The following is a 25,946-nucleotide window of genomic DNA, read 5'->3' as shown; positions in this document are numbered from 1 at the left end:
TATTTATACAATAAAGGCTACGTTTTAAATGGTGGTGGTCTGTGACAATATAATTTTCTATATCACTATTCTGTTATTGGGGCCCTCTGACAAGCAATTTGTCAGAATTGAGACAGAGTGCAATGTTTAAGTTCGTAAAATATGGGGAGATTGAAACCTAGACCCTGGTAAAACCCAGTGTTCACCCGGGAACACCCACCAATTGGGTGGGATTTGTGTTACCCCACCCAGGACAGTGTGAATTTGCCATGCCTGTCTCTGAAAATAGAGGTCAGTCCTACCAAATTTAGGACAGTTGGCAACTGGAAGTCTTGAAAAAGAAGGGTAGACACTGGAAATATTGATGTGTGTGTGTATAAATATATATATATATATATATATATATATATATATATATATATTTATATATCTTGGTTTCCTACAGTTATACTAAGAGTGAATGTATAATGAAATTAATTTCTCTTTTACAAACAACACAAATAGTTGCAGGAATCTTTCTCATATCTATTGGCATTCCTATGACAATAGTCAGCACTGGAATGATTGCCCTTTTACTTGTGTTAATTAGCTATATCCCGTTTTGGTCTGGAATTTTGGTAAGATATACAAATTTTCAAAATAGAAGGTGAGGACGAGCACTCTCACAGTTGGCATACATTTATTAAGGACCTGATATAATTAATCAGCTAATTTAGCTGATTAATTATATCAGGTCCTTAATAAATGTATGCCAACTGTGAGAGTGCTCGTCCTCACCTTCTATTTTGAAAATATTATCCACATCCGAGAGGTAGGGTGTCCTCTCTTTGGATTTGCAGCACCACATCATATAGCTACATAGAGAGCAGCCACCACCAATTTGATTCTCTCAAGATATACAAATTGTAAGTGAATGTCCAGTTATACTGTTTACCAGCTATTAATTTCCTTCAGTGTTTGTTGCTTGATTGCTTTTATTTCAGGACAAAGCTGTGATCTGTAACTTCAGTTTATCTGCAGTGACTACAGAGGCAGGGGCGTACACACAATTTGTGGGGCTTCATAGTAAATGCACGCAATTAATTGGTTTAGTCCCTGAACGTTCTGATCATGTCCAATCAGTGCAGTGTCAAACTGTGCAGAGACACACCTCCAACATCTAGTCAGTGATTAATAAGCATCTAGTAGGAATAAGAGAGGAATAGAACAACATACAATTATAAAAAAAAAGATGAACCAGAAAATTGCCACATGTCCCTAGTGACCTCCAAACTCATTGCTTCACTGCATATAGTAAATGATAAACTTATGGCTCCCTAAACCAACACTAGGTGGAGCTCACTACATACTGTATTACCATAAGTTATACTGCTACCATGCAGTGAGCTCCCCCTAGTGGATGCTGTAGGATACCCCACAGGAAGCCGACAGTGTTTGCTTTACCTGCAGCGCTACCATAGCAGAAGTAGAGCATTTCCCACACTGTTCAGATTGACATGAATTAACTTCTTATCTTATGCAGCTATGTGCTCAGACTTTCAGAGGAACAAATTCTCTTTTTAGTATTATCTGAGCTTGCTAATAATTGAGGGTCCATGGGAACCAACCCTATTAACTAATGTCCCAATTAGGGTATTCAGAAAAAAAATCAGTCCCCTTTAGTTTCAGTGAATAAAAACTCTCAATATTTTACTTTCAAATTCCATAAACCTGTCCTGATCATTGACAGCTTAGAAAGGTGCAGGCCAGTTGGACATGGTCAGGGTGGGTTTTGCAACCTCTGAATGTAAACAATTAATATTTCCATTCACTGAAAGAATGCAGAGATTTTGAAAGTGAAAACACAAAGTATATTAGAAAGTTGCATATCTTTTCACTTTTCAGGGTTTGGAAAACCTTTTGGTAATACAGCCCTGCCTCTCAGTACATTTCTCTTTTTATCAATAGATTTAGGAAAACAGGACCGAAGGTTACTGATGATAAAGGCAACATATTTCAAATATCATTCAGTTTTTCCTCATTTTCTTCTATAAAATAATAGTTAACTTTATATCATCTTCATTTCCATAGTTTATTATTTCTGGATCACTGTCAGTGGCTGCTTCCATGAAACCAACCTTGGGAAAGGTAAGAAAAAAGGTTGAAGAAAGACGAAATTTGATGGGAAATATCTTTCTTATAGGGCTTTACTGGAAGCTTACTTACCTGCTTCCCTGAGCAGGCTCCCTGCTCCTTCTCCTTTTAGTATACGATGCTCCACTGGGCTCTCTTACTGAAAACATCTGGTTTGACATCGAAGGGATGTTAAGACGTGGTGCACCCCAATGGGAAATAAGTCAAGAGAGTCAGGGTCTGCGGTAAACCAGTCTGCTTCTTTACTGGAGGAATTCAGGTGCAAAACAATATAGGCGAGGTATAGGGCTGGCTTCTCCAGTCTCCTACCTGACAGAAGAAGTGTTTGATGCTGAGGAAAGGCCTTAGCTAGCTGTCCCTCTCTCTCTCTCTTCAGAAGGCGGGTACCCTGGCCAAAGGCTGGAGGCCCAGGGTGTGTGGCAGAGTATCCCCATCTCAGTGTCTTCTTCTGGTGACTCAGGTAGTCTGGCCGAGTATGCCCCTCCAAGCACTGTTCCCTAACTGCAGGACACTTGGGGCTCTGACTGCTCTCCTTATATACAATTTCTAGCTGAGCTAGATCATTCGAGTAGGAGGGTTGGAGTGAAGAAGCTCAGCACAGTTACAATGTAACAACTCTGTAGACTTGCATTAGAGCTTATTAATAATATCCAATGGTATTGACCAAGCAGTTTTTCCTGACACAAACAGGTTTTCAGACATAACAACAGAGCTAAACCAGACATTCAAAGGATCAGTCTATCTGGTTTTGGTGGTAAACAAGTCTGGCTTTTCCTTCCAAAACATGCTCTTCCTTAAACCCTAAGGTAACTGTGGAAAATTATCAGCATCTCATTATTAGCTAGAAAGTCCCACAAGTCTCTCAGTGTTCGATAACCCTTTCCACAGTGCTGTGCAAATACAGTGAAAATGAGCAGGGTACATGTGACAACATATATAAAATGCATTTAAACAGTATTAAGCAGTTTAGGTCAATGTAAGTTAACCCTTTAAAATGAAATAATTAATAATAATGCCTTGTGAGTGATCTAAGAAGATCTGTCAGACTTGCTGCACGTGATTGTATCTGACAGATTGCTTTGTTGTGGCTTTGGGCAGGATTCCACCTCCTCACAGGTTCTGCTCATTAGTTTGTTAGTGATGCTATTTATACCTGCCTCTCACTATAGCCTTTGCGGTTTATAGTACCTCCTGGAGTTCACTGCTGGTGTTTTGTGGATCTCCTGCTCCCAGTTCGTCTTCAGATAAGTCCTCCTTCCTCCCCTTCTGTTGTTTGTTCAGGCTAGGCCTTAGAAAGACACGGGTTTCTTCATCTGGTGCAAGGAACCAGTTGTCTTTTCACTTGCTCCCTAGCTGAGGGTTTGTATCGGTTGCAGCAGGGCTTAGGTTCGAGTGCATGAACACTTCTACCATCGAGATTTGTTAATGTTGGTAGCAGCCAGGGAAAGGCTCAGGGACTATCAGGTGGTGACCTTTCCCTATTCCCTAGCTGTGGGGGCCTAGCCTGCTGTTTTGTGTAATTTTGTTGTGTTTTGTTTGCTTCCCTTACCTCACCTTCTGTGACAAGGAAACAGGCAATTGTCCTCAAATGTTCAAACTTTTAAGTACCCTTGCTTCAGGGCACTACACAAGGACATCTATCCTCTGCTTTGGCCAGTGATTGCTGTAGGTCATGTCAAACCAAATGTCATGCAGAATGTTTACAGCCCAGCGGAAAATGACAGGGCGTGAAAAGAAGGAGCAGGAAGCAGGTAAGTAATCTTCACATTACTGTAAAGTCTGGTAAAGTGGACCGGGATGGGGGAAAAGGATGCTAAAATACACCCTGTATTCTTGCACAACTGCTTCAAAGAGCCTCTTTCAGCATGATAAACCATACTAAACCAGGCATATTGCCTGGTAGGGTTGATAATTCTATATATACAGTATATATATATTTTTTTATATATTTTTATATATTTTTATATATATATATATATATATATATATATATATTGTGACAAAGTGAATGTGAATAAATATATATATATATATATATATTGTGAAAAAGTGAATGTGCATGTGCTGCTGGGCTGATTTACAGCCAGGTGAGGTCAAATACCGGACCGGATTTTAAGTGCCTATCCGGGTTTTGGCAGCACCTGGCTGTCCTTAAATAGGCAGCTGGGTTCAGAAGCTAGGTCTCTGTGTTGGGATCTGGGATCCTTGTGTCTGGATGAAGGCTTGCTACCTGTTTGGCGCGAAAGCAGGTTGGTGCCGCTATAAGCAAGGACTCTTTGAGACAGAATTTCCACATGGTGTGAATTACCACCAACACCGCAAGGTGACTTTTTGTTTGATTATTACTGCTTATTTTGTCACTTGCCTAAAGAGTGAATAAAACACTGAACTGTTTGATCCAAAGAACTTGTTGCCTCTATACTGCGTCCGCTAATCCTGTCTACCATAACGAGTCACCACAATTGATGGATGATGCGGGAATCAATCCCGCTACCTCTCGCACGCCAAGCGAGAAACAAGCCTGCAGCAACGCGAGGCTAATAAGGAGCAGCAGGAGACTAACCAGTATGAAGCTACCAGGAATCTAAAGGACGGTTCTGTCAGGAGGGGGGTCAGCAAACCTCAGAAATCTCCACCCCAGGCCGGAGATGTCAGGAGCATGGCCATGTAAGGGCTGACTGTCCCCATCGGGTTGAGCCCATGGACACTAACTATGGCTACCATCAGTCGCTATATGACAGGAGGCTGTGTGCCCCAGAGTCCCTAGATCACTTGTGCCAGGTGGAGGTAAGGGACACTCCAGCGGAGGCTCTGCTGGACTCAGGGAGTCTGGTAACCCTAGTAATGGCTACCCTGGTGCGGTCCCCTGAGTATACTGGCCGGAAAGTCGGGGTGATGTGCATCCACAGAGACTTAAAAGACTATCCCACTGCACTGGTGTCTCTAACTACGGTGGCCAGCAGATGGACCCACGAGGTGGCTGTCACCAGAAAACTACATTATAAACTCATAATAGGGAGAGACTTCCCAGGCTTCCCGACACTGTGGCCTGCTATTAGAGTGACTGATACCCATGAGACAGGAGTAACCCTTGCAGAGTGGCCCGGCTCAGGGGAAGACCAGAATCCTGGGAACCTGAGACCGAAAGGCCAGCGGTAGGGGTGACTGCCACTTCGGTGGAAGAGGGGGAGACAATCCCGCTAAGTGTGATGGTGGGAGACGTGAAGGACTTGCCGCCGGGTCCTGAATTGGCAGACCTCAATGTCTCCAGGGATAATTTGGGAACTGCCCAATGTCGGGACCCCCACGCCTGGGAAAATGTGTTAATAGTAGATGACGAACCACAACAACCTGGGGCAGAGTCAGCGTTTCCCGGTTTTGGGGTTCATCAGGATATGTTGTATTGGGTAAACCAAATACGGGGTAAGCCTATTGAACAGTTGGTGGTCCCAAAGGTTTATCGCAAGCTTGTGTTAGATCTAGCCCACCAACACGTTCTCGGGGGTCTCCTGGGGCTGCAGAAAACTCAGGATCGTATTCTACAGCTGTTTTACTGGACCAGCATATTCAAAGAAGTGGAAGAGTTTTGTAAGTCTTGTCTGACCTGCCAGATAACTAGCCCCCAGACAGTGGAAAATAGGGAAACCTGTACAGATGCAAGAGAGCCGGATGCCACAGTAAAAATTGCTGACAGACTCTCTTCTAAACAGACTCAGGAGGCCAGGGAGTTCGTTAGTCTGAACACGGATGTGTTCTCGGACCTCCCTGGATGCACTTCCATAATCCAGCATGACATTGTCACTGAGGCTTAGGCAAAAGTCTGATTAAAACCATACCAGGTACCTGAGGCTCTGCTACAAGCTATATCGGAGGAGGTGCAACTAGTGTTGCAGCTAGACATCATTGAAGAGTCAAAAAGTGAGTGGGCCAGTCCTATAGTATTGATACCTAAGCCGGTTGGGACATTGTGGTTTTGTAACGACTTTCGAAAACATAACGAGGTTTCCAAATTCGATGCGTATCCCGTGCCCCGGGTGGATGAGCTCATCGAGAGGTTAGGACAAGCCCTGTATATTTTTCTGTTTTGGACCTCACAAAAGGGTACTGGCAGGTGCCCTTAACGGAGGCTGCCAAAGACAAAACTGCCTTCATCACACCTGAGGGGCTGTATCAATATAAGGTCTTTTTAACAATGTGTAAATTTGTCAGAAAACTTACTGGGGGACCTTTACTAGGTTTTCTTCGGGGCCCTATGATATGTGTATATGCTCCTGACTACACCTATGTAAATTCAAAGGGCCCCAATAAAAGTGCCTTTAGATTAACACCAATGCCATTAACAGCATAGTTTTTTACTCACAGTGTACACCACAATAACACAACCCATAAAGTAGTGATAGAATTGCAGCTTTTCTTTATCCTGCTTCCCAAAAAGCTAAATAAAATTTATCAAAATATCATATTTACCCAAAAATAGAACCAATGATATGGCAACTCATTCCGGCAAAAAAAAATAAAAAATCCTCACACAGCTCAATTGAGAGAAAAATAAAAAAAATTAACATATGGTTCTCAGAAAACCCTGCAGCGTACCCAAACAGCTGTTTACGTCCAAATTTATTGTATTTTAATATCTAGTAAAACCCGCTATTAAAGGGGGTTTTGTCTCAAAGATGGCACATGATGGGCACAACATATTAGCACTGAAATGACATATTTGTTTAAACACTTCACATCTGACCAGGCCTAATTTAGCAAATCTGACATATCTCACTTTATGTGGAATGCTTTTACTTATCCAAGCCATTCAGAGATTGTATTTTTGTGACACATTGTACTTCATGCTAGTCATAAATTTGAGTCAGTATATTTCACCTTTATTTCAGAAAAAATTCTAAATTTACCAAAAATTTAGAAAAATTCGCAATTTTCAAAAATTTTATTTCTCTGCTTTTAAAACAGCAAGTGATACCTCAAAAAATATTTATTACTTAACATTCCCCATATGTCTACTTTATGTTGGCATCATTTTGGAAATTTCATTTTATTTTTTTAGGATGTTAGAAGGCTTAAAGCTTTAGAACTAAATTTCAGTTTTTGGGCAGATTTTCCATTTTATTCCAATTTTAAGTGTTAACAGCCAAACAAAACGAAATATTTATTACCAAGATTCTGCGGTTTACAGAAACACCCCACATGTGGTCATAAACTGCTGTATGGGCACACGGCAGGGCACAGAAGAAAAGGAGCGCCACATGGTTTTTAGATGCCATGTCACATTTGAAGCCCCCCTGATGCACCCTTACAGTAGAAACTCGCAAGAAGTGACCCCATTTTGGAAACTAGAGGATAAGGTGCCAGTTTTATTGGATACTATTTTTGGGTACATATGATTTTTTGATCATTCATTATAACACTTTATGCAGCAAGGTGACAAAAAAATTGGTTGTTTTAGCACAGTTTTTAATTATTTATTTTTACAGCGTTCACCTGAGGGGTTCGGGTCAAGAGACATTTTCATAGAGCAGATCGTTACGGACATGGCGATTACCTAATATGTATACTTTTTCTTATTTATTTAAGTTTTACACAATAATAGCATTTTTGAAACAAAAAAAATTATGTTTTAATGGGTCCATTTTCTGAGAGCTATAGTTTTTTATTTTTTGAGCGACTTTCTTATGTAGGGGCTCATTTTTTGTGGGATGAGGTGACGGTGAGACAAAAATGGCTTTTTTTTTTGCAGTTTTTTTATTTTTTATTGTGTTAACCCGAGGGGTTAGGTCATATGATATTTTTATAGAGCTGGTTGTTACGGACGTGGCGATACCTAATTTGTATACTTTTTTAAATTTATTTCGCTTTAACACAAAAATAGCTTTTTTTGACACAGTTTTTATTAATTTCTTTATGGTGTTTGTCGGACTGAGTCAATCATGTGATATATTTATAGAGCCGACCATCACAGACGCTGCAATACCAAATATGTCTATTTATTTTTACTATTTTTAACATTTTATTTATTCCTTACTTGGGGATTTTTTTTTTTACACTTTTTTACATTTTTTTATTTTACACTTTATTTTTTTTTATTTTATTTTTCACTTTTCGTCCCCCATAAGGTCATACAAGACATCTGGGGGACATTAAACTTCACTTTTTTTTTTTTTTTTTTTTTCACTGTTGATTTCTCCTGTAACTGAGGCTGACATAGTAGCCCAAGTTACAGGAGAAATACTCCCCAGAGAGGCTGTACAGCACTATACTGGGCTGTACAGCCTCAGTGCAGGGCTGATCGAGGTCTGTAGAAGACCTCAAAGCTCCTGCACTCTCCCGGCCCTGGCAATCACATGACCACCGGGCCGGAAAAGGAAGCGCATAGCGCTTCCTGCACTGTATTCACAGCGCTCGGTCTAGAAGGCAGGGAAACCTGGGCACTGTCCCTGCCTTCTCTAGGGATTGCCCTGGTGTCACTGACTGATAGAGAACCACCTCCGGACGTTTATAGTCAACGTGCGGACGGGAGGTGGTTAAAAACTTGCATTTCTCATTTTGCATTTTGCATTAATTTCTACAAAATTCTTGTGGCGTCGAAATGTTCACTCCACCTCTTAATAGCTTCATGGGCGGAGTTTCCAATCTAGGGTCACTTCTCAGGGGATTCATTTATTATTTCATCCCAGAGCCTCTGCTGTTGTTGGACAGTGGTGTATAAAACACGAAACTAGGCTTTAAAGTGTTCTTTATGAACCCTGCAGTGTGCCCATACAGCCGTTTATGACCATATATGTAATGTTCCGGTATTCAGGAGAAAATGCGTAACAAATTTTATAGTGTTTTGTCTCCTGTTACCCCTTGTGAAAATGAAAAATCTGGGGCTAAACCTAAATTTTATTGGAATTTTTTTTCATTTTTTTTTCATTTTCGCAACAGAGTGTTTCAAAATTATATAAAACACCTGTGGGGTCAAAGCACTCAGAACACCACTCATTAAGTTCTTTAAGGGCCAGAGTTTCTAAAATTGGGTCATCTTTTTGGAGTTTCCTTTGTAGGGGTAACTCAGGGTCTCTTTAAATGCAAAATGGCGCCCAAAAACCATTATGGCAAAACCTGTCCTCCAAAGACCATATGGCATTCATTCCCTTCTAAGCTTTGCCATGTGCCCATACAGCAGTGTATGACCAAATATTGGGGTTCTTCTGTAAACTGGTAATAAATGTTGTGGTTTGTTTTGTTGTTAACCCTTCTTGTGTTGCAGGAAAAAATAATAAATTAGAAATCCTCCCCCCCCCCCCCCCCAAAAAAAGCTAAATTTTGAAATGTCACTTCCATTTTGTTCTAATTCTTGTGAAACACCTAAATGGTTAACAAAGTTTGTAATTTGAGGGGTTTAGTTTCTAAAATGCTGTCATTAGAAAATTGGAAGTAATTTTCAGTACATTTTGGATTTTCTTTATAAGTAAATGTATCATTAACATGAAGTACAATGTGTCATAAGAAAATAATCTCAGAATGGCTTGGATAAGTAAACGCGTTCAAAGTGACACATGTCAGATTTTCAAAAATAGGCAGGGTCAAGAAGGTGAAAATGGCAGGGTCCTGAAGGGGGTTAAAATCAAATGGTTGTTTACAAAACATACTGATAGCTGGGGAAGATTGATCAAACTGGTGAAAAACTGGCTTAGTTGCCCCTAGCAACCAATCACATTCTACCTCTCATTTTCCAGAGGTGCCTTGAAAAATGAAAGGTGGAATCTGATTGGTTGCTATGGGCAACTAAACTAGTTTTTCTTTACACCAGTTTTGATAAATCTACTCCGCTGTGTCCTCCAAAGTGAAATACACCTTGATAACTGCTCTCCACTCTGGCTAGTCCTAAATGAGTGAAGAGACTACCGTCTATTAAATGGGTTGTCTCATAAGACACAATCTTCTTGGGACTGGAGTCAATCAAAATGGGAGCTGCTCTTACAAAGTGGCTCTTCACTATGGCTCATGAATGAGGTCTTCCAGCAGTTGATTCCCCATTTATAATGCCCTTATGGAGGCAACCCCTTTATATAATGTTTGCTATTTTATCTTCCAGGTACAGGCAAGCTTGGTGATGAACATCTTCAGCTCTCTGGTTGCAATTAGTGGAATGATACTTGCTGCTCTAGATCTTAGTTTTTTGGGAGTATTTTTTGCCCCATACGTCCTGCGGCAGTCATATTGTGCACATTATAAAAGTGATACCCAGAAGCAATGCCTGGGAGCCTTCATACCCATGGTAAGATTTTTTTATTTATTTTGTTACCTTAAAGGGGTTGTGTCTAGAGTTGAGCGGACACCTGGATGTTCGGGTTCGACAGGTTTTGCCAAACTTTCTCAAAAAAGTTCAAGTTCGGGACCCGAACTTGACCCCGAACCCGAACCCCATTGAAGTCAATGGGGACCCGAAATTTTGAGCACTAATATGGATCTACAAATGTAATGGAAAGGGCTAGAGGGCTGCAAATAGCATCAAAATGTGAATAAGAGCATGGCAAGTGCTCTGCAAACAAATGTGGATAGGTAAATTACTTTAAATAACATAAAATACGTAAAAAATAAAATAAAAATCTTGATCTAGGAGGATGAGGTCCATATGGAGTTGGAGGTTGAGGAGGCAGTGGATGTGGCGGTGTAAGTGGAAGCAGCGGTGGAGGAGGTAGCCTACACAGCTTTTTGGTTTTAATTTTTTTTTATTTTTTTTAAATAAGGGTACACCCCAAAACATTGGGAAATATAACCTGTGATAACCCCCTCCAGTCGTGCTAAACACACATTTAGACAATACACTGGCTGCGGGGCAGGCCAGCACCTCCAAGGTGTAAAGGGCAAGCTTAGGACATGTGCCTAATTTGGAGACCCAGAAGTTTCAGGGGGCAGACCCATCAGTCAGTTCGTGCCCCACCATGTTGCACGTCCCCGTGATGTTCACGATCCAATTGGATATCTGCTCTATCAACTTTCGATGTTCTTTTCTGCGCCTACCATGTTGATCACGGTTAGCAGAGAATCAGGGTTCCACGCAGGAGAGGGAGCGTGAGAAACAGAGACCACATCCAAGGGAGATCAATGGATGAAACTTAATTGTGATTAAGCGGAAATGTGGGAAAAGTTATTAAAACGGAAGAATCGAAAAAAAGGAGGGGGCACGCGGCAATTACCCACTCCCGACTTGGGGAGGTAGTGACGATAAATAAAAACACAGGACTCCTAAGATGCCCTGTTATTGGAATGATTAATTAAAAATTATAGGTAATGTCACTGGGGTATTTAGGATTTGGAAACGTTAGACAGGAGAGGCCCTGCGGCCGCTTTGTTGACTCTAGATATTTTCTGCCTGAAAATCGTCCATGATCCATTTGGATTTCTTCTCTATCAACTTTCGATGTTCTTTTCTGAGCCTACCATGTTGATCATGGTTATCAGCGAATCAGGGTCCCACGCCGGAGAGGAAGCATCAGAAAGAGAGACCACATCCAAGGGAGGATAATTTTTTTAAATTAAATATAATCAAGTGAAAAAGTGGGACAAATTAATGAAGCGCAAATGTGGGACAAGTTGTTAAAGTTTAAGCATTGAATGAAAGGAGGGGGTGCGCATCAATTAAAGAAGAATTTTATGCAGAGCAGGGGTTTGTATACGACAAAATTGATAGAATGCCACCTTGTAATAGACAATTTTTTTAAATCTATGTTCCTATCACCTATGCAGAGCAGGGGTTTAATCACAACAAAAATGGTCAAATGTCGCCGAAGAATGTAACAGACAAATTAGTGAAATGTTTTTACCTGTCTACTAGGCATAGCAGGGGTATATCATAGCCAAAACTTGGTGAATTTCACCCGAGAATGTAACAGACAAATTAGTGAAATTTGTTAACCTGTCTACTAGGTACAGCAGGGGTATATCACACCCAAAAATTGCTGTATTTCAATCGAGAATCTACCAGAAAAATTAGTGAAATTTGTTTACCTGTCTACTAGGTACAGCACGGGTATATCACACCCAAAAATCGGTGAATTTCACCTGAATATGTAACAGACAAATTAATTACATTTTTTTACCTGTCTACTAGGTGTAGCAGTGGTATATCATAGCCAGAAATTGGTGAATTTCACCCGAAAATGTAACAGACAAATTAGGGAAATGTTTAAACCTGTCTACTAGGTACAGCCGGGGTATATCACATCCAAAAATTGGTGAATTTCACCCGAAAATGTAACATACAAATTAGTAAAATGTTACCTGTCTACTAGGTATAGCAGTGGTACATCACACCCAAAAATTGGTGAATTTTACTCGAATATGTAACAGACAAATTAATGACATTTTTTTTACCTGTCTACTAGGTGTAGCAGTGGTATATCACACCCAAAAATTGGTGAATTTCACCCGCAAAATGTAACAGACAAATTAGTGAAATGTTTTTACCTGTCTACTAGGTACAGCAGGGGTATATCATACCCCAAAATTGGTGAATTTCACCCAAATATGTAACAGACAAATTAATGATTTTTTTTTACCTGTCTACTAGGTATAGCAGTGGTATATTATACCCCAAAATTTGTGAATTTCACCCGAATATGTAGCAGACAAATTAGTGAAATGTTACTTGTCTACTAGGTAGAGCAGGGTATATCACACCCAAAAATTGGTGAATTTCGCCCAAATATGTAACAGAAAAATTAATGACATTTTTCTACCTGTCTAATAGGTATAGCAGTGGTATATCACACCAAAAAATTGGTGAATTTCACCCGAATATGTAACAGACAAATTAGTGAAATGTTTTTACCTGTCTACTAGGTACAGCCGGGGTATATCACAGCCAAAAATTGGTGAATTTCACACTAATATGTAACAGACAAATTAGTGAAATGTTGCCTGTCTACTAGGTACAGCAGTGGTATATCACACCCAAAAATTTGTGAATTTCACCCAAATATGTAACAGACAAATTTTTTATTTTTTTTTACCTGTCTACTAGGTATAGCAGTGGTATATCACACCCAAAAATTTGTGAATTTCACCCGAATATGTAACAGACAAATTAGTTAAATGTTACTTGTCTACTAGGTAGAGCAGGGGAATATCACACCCAAAAATTGGTGAATTTCACTCAAATATGTAACAGACAAATTAATGACATTTTTCTACCTGTCTAATAGGTATAGCAGTGGTATATCACAGCCAAAATTAGGTGAATTTCCCCCGAATTTTTAACAGACAAATTAGTGAAATGTTTTTACCTGTCTACTAGGTACAGCAGGGGTATATCACACCCCAAAATTGGTGAATTTCACCCGAATATGTAACAGACAAATAATGAAATGTTTCCTGTCTACTAGGTACAGCAGGGGTATATCACACCCAAAAATTGGTGAATTTGACCCAAATATGTAACAGACAAATTAGTAAAATGTTACCTGTCTACTAGGTATAGCAGTGGTATATCACACCCAAACATTGTTGAGTTTCACCATAAAATGTAACAGACAAATTAGTGAAATGTTTTTACCTGTCTACTAGGTAGAGCCGGGGTATATCACACTTAAAAATTTTAGATTTTTACCCTAAAATATAACATAAATGACATTAAAAAAAATACGTATAAATAAAAAAAAATAAACTTGATTTATGAAGTGGAGGTCCATATGGAGTAGGAGTTTGAGGAGGCGATGGACGTAGCGGTGTAGGTGGAAGTGGCGGTGGAGGAGGATGAGGAAGCTAACATAGGTTTTTGGTTTTAATTATTATATTTTTTTTTAATAAGGTACACTCCAAAAGAGTGTGAAATATCCAAAATACAACAATGAGCAATTGTGCTGTAGTATAACAATGGCTGGTTAAGGCCGGTATACATGTCTATTCTGCACAAGGTACGGACAAGTCCTGTGGGATCCATGCCTGGTTCATTTAAATGAATGTGAGCTTGTCCACATTGGCTGTGGACAGGCGGCTATGCTTGTCTGTGATAACGCCCCCTGCCATGATAAACACACGTTCAGACAATACACTGGCTGCAGGGCAAGCCAGCACCTCCAAGGCGTAAAGGGCAAGTTCAGGCCATGTGTCCAATTTGGAGACCCAGAAGTTGAAGGGGACAGACCCATCATTCAGAACGTTTTGGCATGTGCACACATACTGCTCCACCATGTTGCTGAAATGCTGCCGCCTGCTAAGACGTTCCATATCAGCTGGTGGTGCTGGTTGTTGTGGCGTGCTTACAAAGCTTTTCCACATTTCGGCCATGCTAACCCTGCCTTCTGAGGCGCTGGTGGTGCCTATTCCTCCTCCTCTGCATTCAATTTGTGCTTCCACTGTGCCCCCGCTGTCAGGTGGGAATGCCACCAGCAGGACGTCTACCAGCGTGCACTTGTACTCGCGCATCTTACGATCGCGATCCAGTGACGGAATAAAGGACGGTACGCTGTCTTTGTAACGGGGATCCAGCAGCGTGGCCACCCAGTAATCAGCACAAGTTAGAATGTGGCCAACTCGGCGGTCATTGCGGAGACACTGCAGGATGTAATCGCTCATGTGTGCCAGGCTGCCCAGAGGCAACGAAAAGCTGTCCTCTGTGGGAGGTGTATCGTCTATGTCCTCTGTATCCCCCCAGCCATGCACCAGTGATAGCCATGAGCTGGTTTGGGTGCCATCCTGCTGTGAACATGGTTCCTCCTGCTCCATCTCCTCCTCCTCATCCTCCACCTCGTCATCCTCCAGAACTGTGCCCTGGCTGGACAATTGTGTTCCTGGTGTTTGTGGGTGCAGGAACCCACCCTCGGAGTAACTTTTGAATGAATGGCCTGAAACCCTATGAAATGATCCCTCTTCCTCCTCCTCCTCCTCCTCCTGTGTCACATCCTCTTCCATCATCGCCAGCAGTGATTTTTCAAGGAGGCATAGAAGTGGGATAGTAATGCTGAGAACGGCGTTATCGGCACTGGCCATGTTGGTGGAGTACTCGAAACAGCGCAACATGGAACACAGGTCTTGCCTGGAGGCCCAGTCATTGGTGGTGAAGTGGTGCTGTTCCACAGAGCGACCCACCCGTGCGTGCTGCAGCTGAAACTCCATTATCGCCTGCTTTTGCTGGCACAGTCTGGCCAGCATGTGCAAGTTGGAGTTCCACCTTGTGGGCACGTTGCATATGAGGCGGTGAGCGGGAAGGCCGAAGTTACACTGCAGCGCTGACAAGCGAGCAGCAGCAGGGTGAGAACGCCAAAAGAGCGTACAGATGGCAGCTCTGACATATCGGGATGATTTTTAAGGAACTTCTGCACCACCAAATTCAGCACATGCGCCAGGCAAGGGATGTGCGTCAAACCGGCTAGTCCCAGAGCTGCTACGAGATTTTGCCAATTATCACACACCACCAGGCTGGGCTTGATGCTCACTGGCACCAACCACTCATCGCTCTGTTGCTCCATGCCTGTCCACAGCACCTGCGCGGTGTGGGGTTTGTCCCCCAAACAGATACGTTTTAAAACTGCTTGGCTGTGCTGAAGTTGGTGGTGAAGGTGTTACGCTGACTGGATGAGGAGCTGGAAGAGGATGAGGAAGTGGAGAAGGAGGAGGAAGCAACAGAAGGCAAACTGAAGTGCCCTGCAATCCTCGGTGGTGGAAGGACATGCGCCAAACTGCTATCCGGCTCAGGCCCAGCCGCCACTGCATTTACCCAGTGTGCTGTTATGGAGATATAATGTCCCTGAACATGCTTACTGGTCCACGTATTCGTAGTTAGGTGGACCTTGCCACAGATGGCGTTGCGCAGTATACACCTGATTTTGTCCCCCACTTGGCTGTGCAGGGAAGGGATGGCACGCCTGGAAAAGTACTGGCAGCTGGGCACGATGTACTGTGGGACAGCCACCGCCATAAGGCTTTTAAAACTCTCCGTCTCCACCAGACAGAATGACAGCAATTCAAAGGACAGTCATTTTGAAATGCTGGCATTCAGGGCCAAGGATCGCGGGTGGGTAGGGGGGTACTTCCTCTTCCGCTCCAGTGTTTGGGAGATGGAGAGCTAAACGCTTCCGTGGGACATTGTGGAGATGCTTGTGACCCAGGTGGTGGTGTTTGTGGGGTGGCAGGTGCCACTGTCACTCCACAGGTGGATGAAGAGGCTGAAACTGCAGCAGAAGAGGAAGCAGGAGGAGCCAGAGACCTTTCTTGGTTTTTAAGGTGTCTACTCCACTGCAGCTTGTGCTTTGCACTTAGATGCCTGGTCAAGCAGTTGTGCTCAGGTTAAGCCTCGCTTCAGGCTCTGATTGCACAGCATGCAAACCACTCGTGTCTTTTCATCAGCACATTGTCTGAAGAACTGCCACGCCAGGGAACTCCTTGGAGCTGGCTTTGGTGTGCTCGGTCCCTTGCTGCGGTGGGCAGTAGCAGGCGTACAGTCTAGGGGACGGTCGCTCCGCTTTTGCACCCTGCTCCCTCTTCTTCTGTGCTGGTGGCTCTGTGCGAGCACCGCCTCTTCCTCCGAACTACACAGGTTCACTCGCATGACCTTGATTCCATCTGGGTTCGAGGACCTCATCATCCTCTACATCATCTTCCACCCAGCCTTCACCCCTGCCCTCCTTGTCGGTCTGCGCCATTTCAAAAGCTACAGCAGTTGGCACCTGTGTTTCGTCATCATCCGAGACATGCTGCGTTTGTCCCCCATGTACTCATCTTGAAACAAAAGTGGTTGGGTGTCAGCGCAATTGATGCGCTTCTCATCTTGTTTGTGTGGTGCCAAATCAATTAGAAGTATAAGTATGTATGTATCATACTGCTTTCATAATGAGAATTACTATTAGGAGTTTACTATAAACCACCTAATATACCAGAGTCCACAGAAAATCTACTACTAAACGAGATAGACGAGGCGGCAAATCATAATGAGGTGGTTATTATGGGGGACTTTAACTACCTAGATATAGACTGGGAAACTGAAACTTGTATATCTCATAAAGGAAACAGGTTCTTAGCAATAACCAAAGACAATTGACTCTCCCAACTGGTTCAGGACCAGACTAGAGGGATGGCCATACTGGACTTAGTATTAACCAATAGGCCTAACAGAACAACAGACGTTCAGGTTGGGGGACACCCGGGATATAGTGACCATAAAGTAATAACCTTCCAATTATTATTCAAAAGAGCGTTTCTACAGGGAGGAACAAAAATGCCAAACTTCAAGAAAGCTAAATTTAGCCAACTAAGAGAGGCCATAGGCCTAACTAACTGGGACAAAGTCCTTGAAAATAAAAATACAGCCACAAAATGGGATATCTTTAAAAGCATCCTAAAATCTCATTGTAAGAGGTACATACCATATGGGAATAAAATGTTAAGGAACAAAAAGAAACCAATGTGGATAAATAGAACTGTAAAGAAAGCAATAATTGACAAAAAGAAAGCATATAAATCACTAAAACAGAAGGGTAGCACGGAAGCACTGAAAAACTATAAGGAAAAAAATAGAACATGTAAAAAACGAATAAAAGCGGCCAAACTAGAGACCGAGAGATTAATTGCCAAAGAGAGTAAAACTAACCCTAAAATGTTCTTCAATTATATAAATGTTAAAAAGTATAATTCTGAAGGTGTCGGCCCTTTAAAGAGTAATGAGGGGGGAGTCGCAGAGAGCGACGAGGAGAAAGCAAAGCTGTTAAATATTTTTTTTCTCCAATGTATTCACTGAGGATGACATGCAGAATGTGAAAATAAATTCCCCACTAAAAGGCCTCATGCACACGACCGTATTTTTTAACGTCCCGCAAAACATGGTTCTGTTGTACCATGATCCGTGCCCGTTTTTTCTTCCGTGGGTCTGCCGTGATTTTTGGAGGATCCACGGACATGAAAAATGAAATAAAATTCTAAGTCAAGTTTGCCATTGAAATGATAGGAAAAAACGGACACGGATCACGGACACGGATCACGGACACGGATGACAATCTTGGGTGCATCCGTGATTTTCACGGACCCATTGACTTGAATGGGCCCGTGAACCTTTGGCCGTGAAAAAAATAGGACAGGTCATATTTTTTTCACGGCCTAGAAACACGGGTCACGGGCGCGGTGTAAAAACGGTGCACAAGCCGAGTTTTCAACGGCCCCATTGAAAGTCAATGGAGCCGCAGAAAAAAACTGAAAACGGCACAACGGCCACGGGTGCACACAACGGTCGTGTGCATGAGGCCAAAGTATCCTGTCTGACCCAGGAAGAAGTACATCAGCTACTTAAAAAGATTAAAATAGACAAATCGCCAGGACCGGATGGCATACACCCCCGTATTCCTAAGGGAATTACATACTGCCATAGCCAGACCCTTATTTCTGATATTTGCGGACTCTATACTGACAGGGAATGTCCCACATGATTGGCGCATGGCAAATGTGGTGCCAATATTCAAAAAAGGTCCAAAAACAGAGCCTGAAAACTATAGGCCAGTAAGTTTAACATCTGTTGTGGGTAAACTGTTTGAAAGTTTTCTGAGAGATGCTATCTTAGAGCATCTCAACGGAAATAAGCAAATAACACCATATCAACATGGCTTTGTGAGGGATCGGTCATGCCAAACTAATTTAATCAGTTTCTATGAGGAGGTAAGTTCTAGACTTGACAGCGGCAAAACAATGGATGTCGTATATCTGGACTTCTCCAAAGCATTTGACACTGTACTACATAAAAGGTTAGTATATAAAATGAGAATGCTCGGACTGGGAGAAAATGTCTGTATGTGGGTAAGTAACTGGCTCAATGATAGAAAACAGAGGGTGGTTATTAACGGTACACACTCAGATTGGGTCACTGTCACTAGTGGGGTACCTCAGGGGTCAGTATTGGGCCCTATTCTCTTCAATATATTTATTAATGATCTTGTAGAAGGCTTGCACAGTAAAATATCAATTTTCACAGATGACACTAAACTGTGTAAAGTAATTAACACTAAAGAGGACAGTATACTGCTACAGAGGGATCTGGATAGATCAGAGGCTTGGGCAGATAAGTGGCAAATGAGGTTTAACACTGACAAATGTAAAGTTATGCACATGGTAAAATGCAAGTCACCCGTACATACTAAATGGTAAAACACTCAGTAACACTGATATGGAAAAGGATCTAGGAATTTTAATAAACAGCAAACTAAGCTACAAAAAACAGTGTCAGGCAGCTGCTGCCAAGGCCAATAAGATAATGGGTTGCATCAAAAGGGGCATAGATGCCCGTGATAACAACATAGTCCTACCACAAATCGCTAGTCAGACCACACATGGAGTACTGTGTACAGTTCTGAGCTCCGGTAAACAAGGCAGACATAGCAGAGCTGGAGAGGGTCCAGAGCAGGGCAACTAAAGTAATACCTGGAATGGGGCAACTACAGTACCCTGAAAGATTATCAAAATTAGGGTTATTCACTTTAGAAAAAAGACGACTGAGGGGAGATTTAACTAATATGTATAAATATATCAGGGGTCAGTGCAGAAATCTATCCCGTCATCTATTTATCCCCAGGACTGTGACGAGGGGACAACCTCTGCGTCTTGAGGAAAGAAGGTTTGTACACAAACATAGAAGAGGATTCTTTACGGTAAGAGCAGTGAGACTATGGAGCTCTCTTCCTGAGGAGGTGGTGATGGTGAGTACAATAAAGGAATTCAAGAGGGGCCTGGATGTATTTCTGGAGCGTAATAATATTACCGGCTATAGCTTCTAGAGAGGGTAGTTAGTCTGATTGCCTGATTGGAGTCGGGAAGGAATTTTTTATTCCCCTAAAGTGGGGAAAATTGGCTTCTACCTCACAGGTTTTTTTTTTTTTTTGCCTTCCTCTGGATCAACTTGCAGGATAACAGGCCTAACTGGATGGACAAATGTATTTTTTCGGCCTTATGTACTATGTTACTATGTTACTATGAGACCAGACACACTAGGTGGTCTCATGAAAGCATCTTCTCATCCCCTTTGAGCCATGGTAGAAGAGAGAGCTTTATTCACATTACATTGACTTAAATAGCAGACATAACATCATAAAAGGGGTGTTCCTTAAGTAGAGACTATTGGCTCCTTAACCTGATAGGAGTGGTTTCAGCAACTTCAACTGAGTTCATAGGTATATTTGAAAAATGTAATGTAATCCCCATTTCCCCCCTCCCTTATTGACCTTCTCATACATATGGTTTGCAGCCATCTAGTGGACAAAAATGTGTACTACAGAATGTTCACACCACATTATATAGAGATATAAAGCCCATCTCTTACATTGGTATTTATCTCTTCCACTTCTGGGGCAGGGCTAGGTGGATGGCCCTGGAAAACCCTGCTAGCAGAGTCATCAAAAAGCAGAAGAGACTGCTGCATGACTTGGGGCTCAGACTGCTTGGCTGATTTGCAAGGGGGTGAGGTGAAAGACTGATGGACATCGGCTGTAGGTGCCAACTCTGATCTTTCAGCAGGAGACTGGGTGGGAGACAATGTAAAGGAACTGGAGGCACTGTCAGCAACCCAATCTACTATCACCTGTACTTGTTCTGGCCTCACCATTCGTAGAGCCGCATTAGACCCGACCAAAAACCTCTGAAGGTTCTGTCGCCTACTCGCAGGAAGGTGTTTCACTAGTGCGTGTAGCTGGCACAGATCGACCACGTCCTCTCCCTGCAACAGGAGCTCCACCAGCAGCACCACGACCTTGCTACATACCTTATTTGACGCTCTCCTCATATTTCTCAAATTTAGGATCTTGCCCAAAATGGGTGTTTTTTTAATAACAGAATAGAACAGAAGTATCTAACGCATGTATCTCACACTGACAGATGCAGCAAAGGTGGCAAATTAAGATTTTTTTTTTTTATAAAAGAATAGAACACCAGTATCTAACACGTGTATCTCACAATGACAAATGCAGCAAGGGCTGCAATATTAAGTACTTTGCCCAAAATGAGTGTTTTTTTAAACCCAGAATATTATTGCTGTATTTCAAGATTGTATCTCACACTGACAGATGCAGACAAAGCCGCAAATTTCGTTTTTTGCCAAGAATGGGTGTTTTTTTAAATAACAGAATATGACAGCAGTATATAACGTTTGAATTTCACATGTACAGATGCAGCAAGGGCTGTAAAATTGAGTATTTTGCCCAAAAATTGTGTTTTTTAAAACCCAGAAAATTATTGAAGTATTTCAAGCTTGTTTTTAACAATTACAGATGCAGCAAAGGCTGCAATATTAAGTACTTTGCCCAAAAAGGGTGTTTTTTTTAATAACAGAATATGACAGCAGTATATAACGCTTGAATTTCACACTGACAGATGCAGACAAGGCCGCAAATTAAGTATTTTGCCCCAAATGGGTGTTTTTTTTTATACCAGAATAGCACAGCAGTATCTAAAGCATGTATCTCACAATGACAGATGCTGCAAGGGCTGTAAAATTTATTATTTTGCTCAAAAAGGGTGTTTTTTTAATAACAGAATATGATAGCAGTATATAACGCTTGAATTTCGCACATACAGATGCAGCAAGGGCTGTAAAATTTAGTATATTGCCTAAAAAAGGTGTTTTTTTAAACCCAGGGAACTCCTGTCAGCTGGTTTGGTGTGCTCGGTCCCTTGCTGCGGTGGGTAGCAGGCGTACTGTCTAGGGGACGGCCGCTCCGCTTTTGCACCCTGCTTCCTCTTCTGCTGTGCTGGTGGCTCTGTGCGACCACCGCCTCTTCCTCCGAACTACACAGGTCACTCGCGTGACCTTGATTCCATAGTCAGAATGAATACAAATAAATCAATACTGAGATGTCCACGTTGAAGACAGATTTTAATCTCCTTTAAAAATGTGGTGGATCTGGAAGATAGATCAAGAAGGTACAATGTAAGAATCCTGGGGATCCCAGAGGGCGCGGAAGATAAGAACCCTAACTCAATTCATACAGACGATGATTCTTGAAAATTTGGGGAGGGAACATTTTTCGCCCTAGTTTCTAGTAGAAAGAGCCCATCGCGTCCCAGGCGGTAAATTAATTCCTAGGAGACAACCACAGACACTCCTTGCAAAAATGCTGATTTCAAGAGACAGAGATACAGTACTAAGGCGGGGGCGAGGGAATGTCCCCCTGTTCTCCACAATGGAAATAGACTGGCCTTTTTCCCAGATTTTTCAAAAGATGTCCAAGAAAAGATACGCTTGTTTATTACCGTTAAAAAGACATTAAGAGAAAGGGATATTAGGTATTCACTTGTCTTCCCAGCCAAACTCCGGATTATTTTTAACGATACAACTTTATTTTTTTATATGCCGGATAAAGCTGCGGAGTGGCTTGAGCGAAACAATATGTGATCTAACTGCTTAAAGCTCTGTTGGGAACAACAGATCAATAATTGACAGATGATTTTTTTTACCTTTCCCCTTCTCTGTTTAATTAACGGGCAGGCCATCGAGTGGAGGGGTGGGGGAAGGGGATGGTCATAGGCTAGAGATCTGCTGCTTTATGCGGTGGATTATTTGGATTGGGGGTTGGATGGTGGGCTGTGATGTGTCTAGTATGGGGAAGAGATGTGTTTTTTTTTATTATTCTTTATAATGTCAATTAGAATTCTTACTTGGAATGTCAGGGGCCTGGGGGATAGAAGAAAGAGACAAGCGTTTTTTGACCTGATGCGCTTACACCTCCCAGCCATTGTATGTTTGATAGAAACACATTTTACTGGGGAGACCTCCAGAGGATGGGCTGCGCACACATACCATTCTACCTTTTCTAGTCATTGTAAGGGAAATAACTGTCTTTATTCATAGAACGATTGATTTTACGTGCGAGGGATCCTCTGTTGACCACCAGGGGAGATTCGTCTTCCTATATTGTAAGCTGGCGGGGAAGATGTGTATTTTGGCCTTTGTCTATATTCCACCTCCAACCATTTGCTTTTTCAGTACTTAATTTTCTGCTAAAATGTATGGATAAATGGCCAGAATGTCTTACATTGATCATGGGAGACTTTAACTGTGTTATCAATCCCGCAGTCGACAGGGTCTCTATGGGTGTCAAGGGAGACGCCTCTGTTCAGGGGTCCCCCTTGGCACGCTTTTGTTTGGAGGCCGGGTTCGAGGATGTTTGGGGAAGTTTGGGACAGGGGAGAAGGGTTTTTTCATGCATCAGTAAATTAGGAAGATCTATGTCCAGAATAGATCATGCTCTGATTAATAAAAAAATTGTGCGATATGTTAATCTAGTGAAGTATGAGACCAGGTCACTCTCGGACAATCTCCCCCTGCTCCTCGAACTTTGCCTGATCTATGATAAACAAATGGGGAGGTCTTCATTTAGACTTAACCTCTATTGGTTATCAGTAATAAAGAATCATTAAATAATACAAAAGGAAATTAATCAATTCTGGGAGGCTAATTATACTTCAGCAAAAACACAAGTAGTATGGGACACCTTCAAGGCTTATATGTGGGGAATAATGGTTAGTAATATCGCCAACCTGAGAAAGGAGTATGGAGAAAAGGAGGAAAATTTAAAAGAACAAGCTTCCTCAGCTACACTATCCTTTTATATAAATAGGACAGAGGAAAACAGGGAAACTATGCAGAAGACCACACAATCATACTCTAACTTTTTGCTGGAGAAGGCCCAACTGAGTTTATTCTTTAAGGGTCAAAATATTTCACCGAATCGGGGCAACCGGGGAAACTTTTATCTAGAGTTATCTCAAATCAGGAACCCAAGAAAAATATAGATAATATCCTACTGGCTAATGGGAGGATAGTGACTGGACAAAACTCTATAGAGAAAGTTTTCTTGGACTACTTCTCAGATCTTTATCGAGCCGATTGTAGGATTACGAATGAAATGATGGATGTCTATCTTGATGGTATTATTTTTCCCACTATTACTTCGGCCCAAAGGAGGGTACTTGAGGCTGATCTCTCAATTCAGGAGCTTGAAGGGGCAATTAAACATTTGCCCAACCGCAAACTTCCCATTTGCACAAGGTTGGATACCAAGCTAGCCATGTCCCGTTGATGTCATTGAAGGTTTCTTCCTCCACCCAGCCACGTACAACACCAAGGGTCCCCGAAAGGTGAATTGAATTGATTTTTCGAATGGGGAGATGGTTAAAAAAACGCTGGCTCCCTCCCCTTTGTTTGAATCCACGGTCACTGCGTCTGCGCCGCGCAATTTACTGTCACACCCGCTATGAGTGGTATTTCCTGTAGTTCTCTCTTCTCATCAGTTTAATCCCTGTTACGTCCACAATCTGGGGTCCATTTCTTGAATAGATTTTTCGAACAGGGAGATGGTTAAAAAATTGCTGGCTCCCTCCCCTTTGTTTGAATCCATGCCACGGTCACTGCGTCTGCACCATGCAATTTACTGTCACACCCGATATGAGTGCTATTTTCTGTGGTACAATTCTCATCAGTTTAATCCCTGTTACGTGACATCCCCAATCTGGGGTCCATTTATTAATTTGTTTTTTCGAACGGGGAGATGGTTAAAAAAATTGCTGGCTCCCTCCCCTTTGTTTGAATCCACGCCACGGTCAATGCGTCTGCGCCGTGCAATCTACTGTCACACCCGATATGAGTGCTATTTTCTGTAGTACTATTCTCATCAGTTTAATCCCTGTTACGTCCCATATCAGGGTGGGATTGCCTTTTGTGAAAGAAATTCAGGCCGGGTACCTTCGACTGCCTTCACAGTGACAGACCAAACTCTGATACACCAAACTGAATTAATTTTAGGAACCAGGAGATGGAAAAAGCAGGTTGGTCGGTCCTCTTACTCCCAAGTTGGGGCACTGCGCGTGCACGGAGCAATGTGCTGTGACACCCTATATGAGTGGTGTCTTAACTAGTACTATTCCTATGAGTTTAATCCCTGTTACGTCCCCTATCCGGGGACGTGTGTTGAATTGATGAACCATTGTCGAATTAACGAACCATTACGACATCCTTGAATTATTTAGTTCTGATGTTGTACTTGATTTGTATTGGAATTGATGGGGATTTTTTAAATTGTCTGCATTATTTCTAATAAACCATTAAGAGACTTTATTCTGATTTTTTATTTTATGTATTAAAAACCCACCCATACAACTTAAAAAAATAAATAAATAAATTTACGTTTTTTCTATGAAAAAACATCCAGCCGTCCCGATCGCTTTTGGTCTGATCATAATGAAGCAACGGCCTTATCATCTAAGGTGTGGCAACATTGCCAACACACTCATAGAGGTGATGATCGCTTCATTGTGATACGCAAGCCCCTTCACCACAACAAGGTAATGATCACGAAAGGGGAATTGACACTTGTATGTGCCTTTTTTTTTATTTTGTTTTTGCAGCCATAGTGCAGCACCAGAGGCCAGAAAAATTAGGCATGTACACATGCCTGAAAAACAATGTTATTGTCGCAGCGGCCGGAAAAATTGATGTTTTCAAGGCAGAAAGGTGACTAAAACATTGCGGCTTGAACCCTAGTTGGTGGCGGAGAATTCACGAAAGTCATCCGGTATGCAGACATTAAATACAGCAGCGTGGGGACCATTTTGAGGCCAAGGCATGTCATCAGGCCTTTTGTTAGTTAAACGTATCCCCTACTGTCAGTCCCTTCGGGATCCATGCCTCATTCATCTTAATGAAGGTGAGGTAATCAACACTTTTTTGACCGAGGGGACTTCTTTTGTCAGTGACAATGCCTCCTGCTGCACTGAACGTCCTTTCTGACAGGACACTTGAAGCGGGGCAGGCCAGAAGTTCTATCGCAAACTGGGATAGATCAGGCCACAGGTCAAGCCAGTAGTCAAGGGGT

General features: G+C 42.1%; 1 protein-coding gene across 1 annotated transcript in view; it reads left to right on the top strand.

Moving 5' to 3' along the window:
* The first annotated feature begins 476 nt into the window (after positions 1-476).
* The window catches only part of LOC122926871 (membrane-spanning 4-domains subfamily A member 4A-like), a 42,743-nt gene continuing 17,273 nt past the window's right edge, over positions 477-25,946 (top strand). The window contains exons 1-3 of the mRNA XM_044278379.1: positions 477-596; positions 2,050-2,106; positions 10,199-10,381. Of these exons, the coding sequence (XP_044134314.1) occupies positions 519-596; positions 2,050-2,106; positions 10,199-10,381 (318 nt within the window). The 5' untranslated portion in view covers positions 477-518. The remainder of the gene's footprint in view (positions 597-2,049; positions 2,107-10,198; positions 10,382-25,946) is intronic.

This window comes from Bufo gargarizans, chromosome 2, assembly GCF_014858855.1.
Source record: "Bufo gargarizans isolate SCDJY-AF-19 chromosome 2, ASM1485885v1, whole genome shotgun sequence".
Taxonomy (NCBI): Eukaryota; Metazoa; Chordata; class Amphibia; order Anura; family Bufonidae; genus Bufo; species Bufo gargarizans.
Note: the sequence above shows the minus strand (reverse complement) of the source record. Positions and strands in the feature narration are given on the sequence as shown.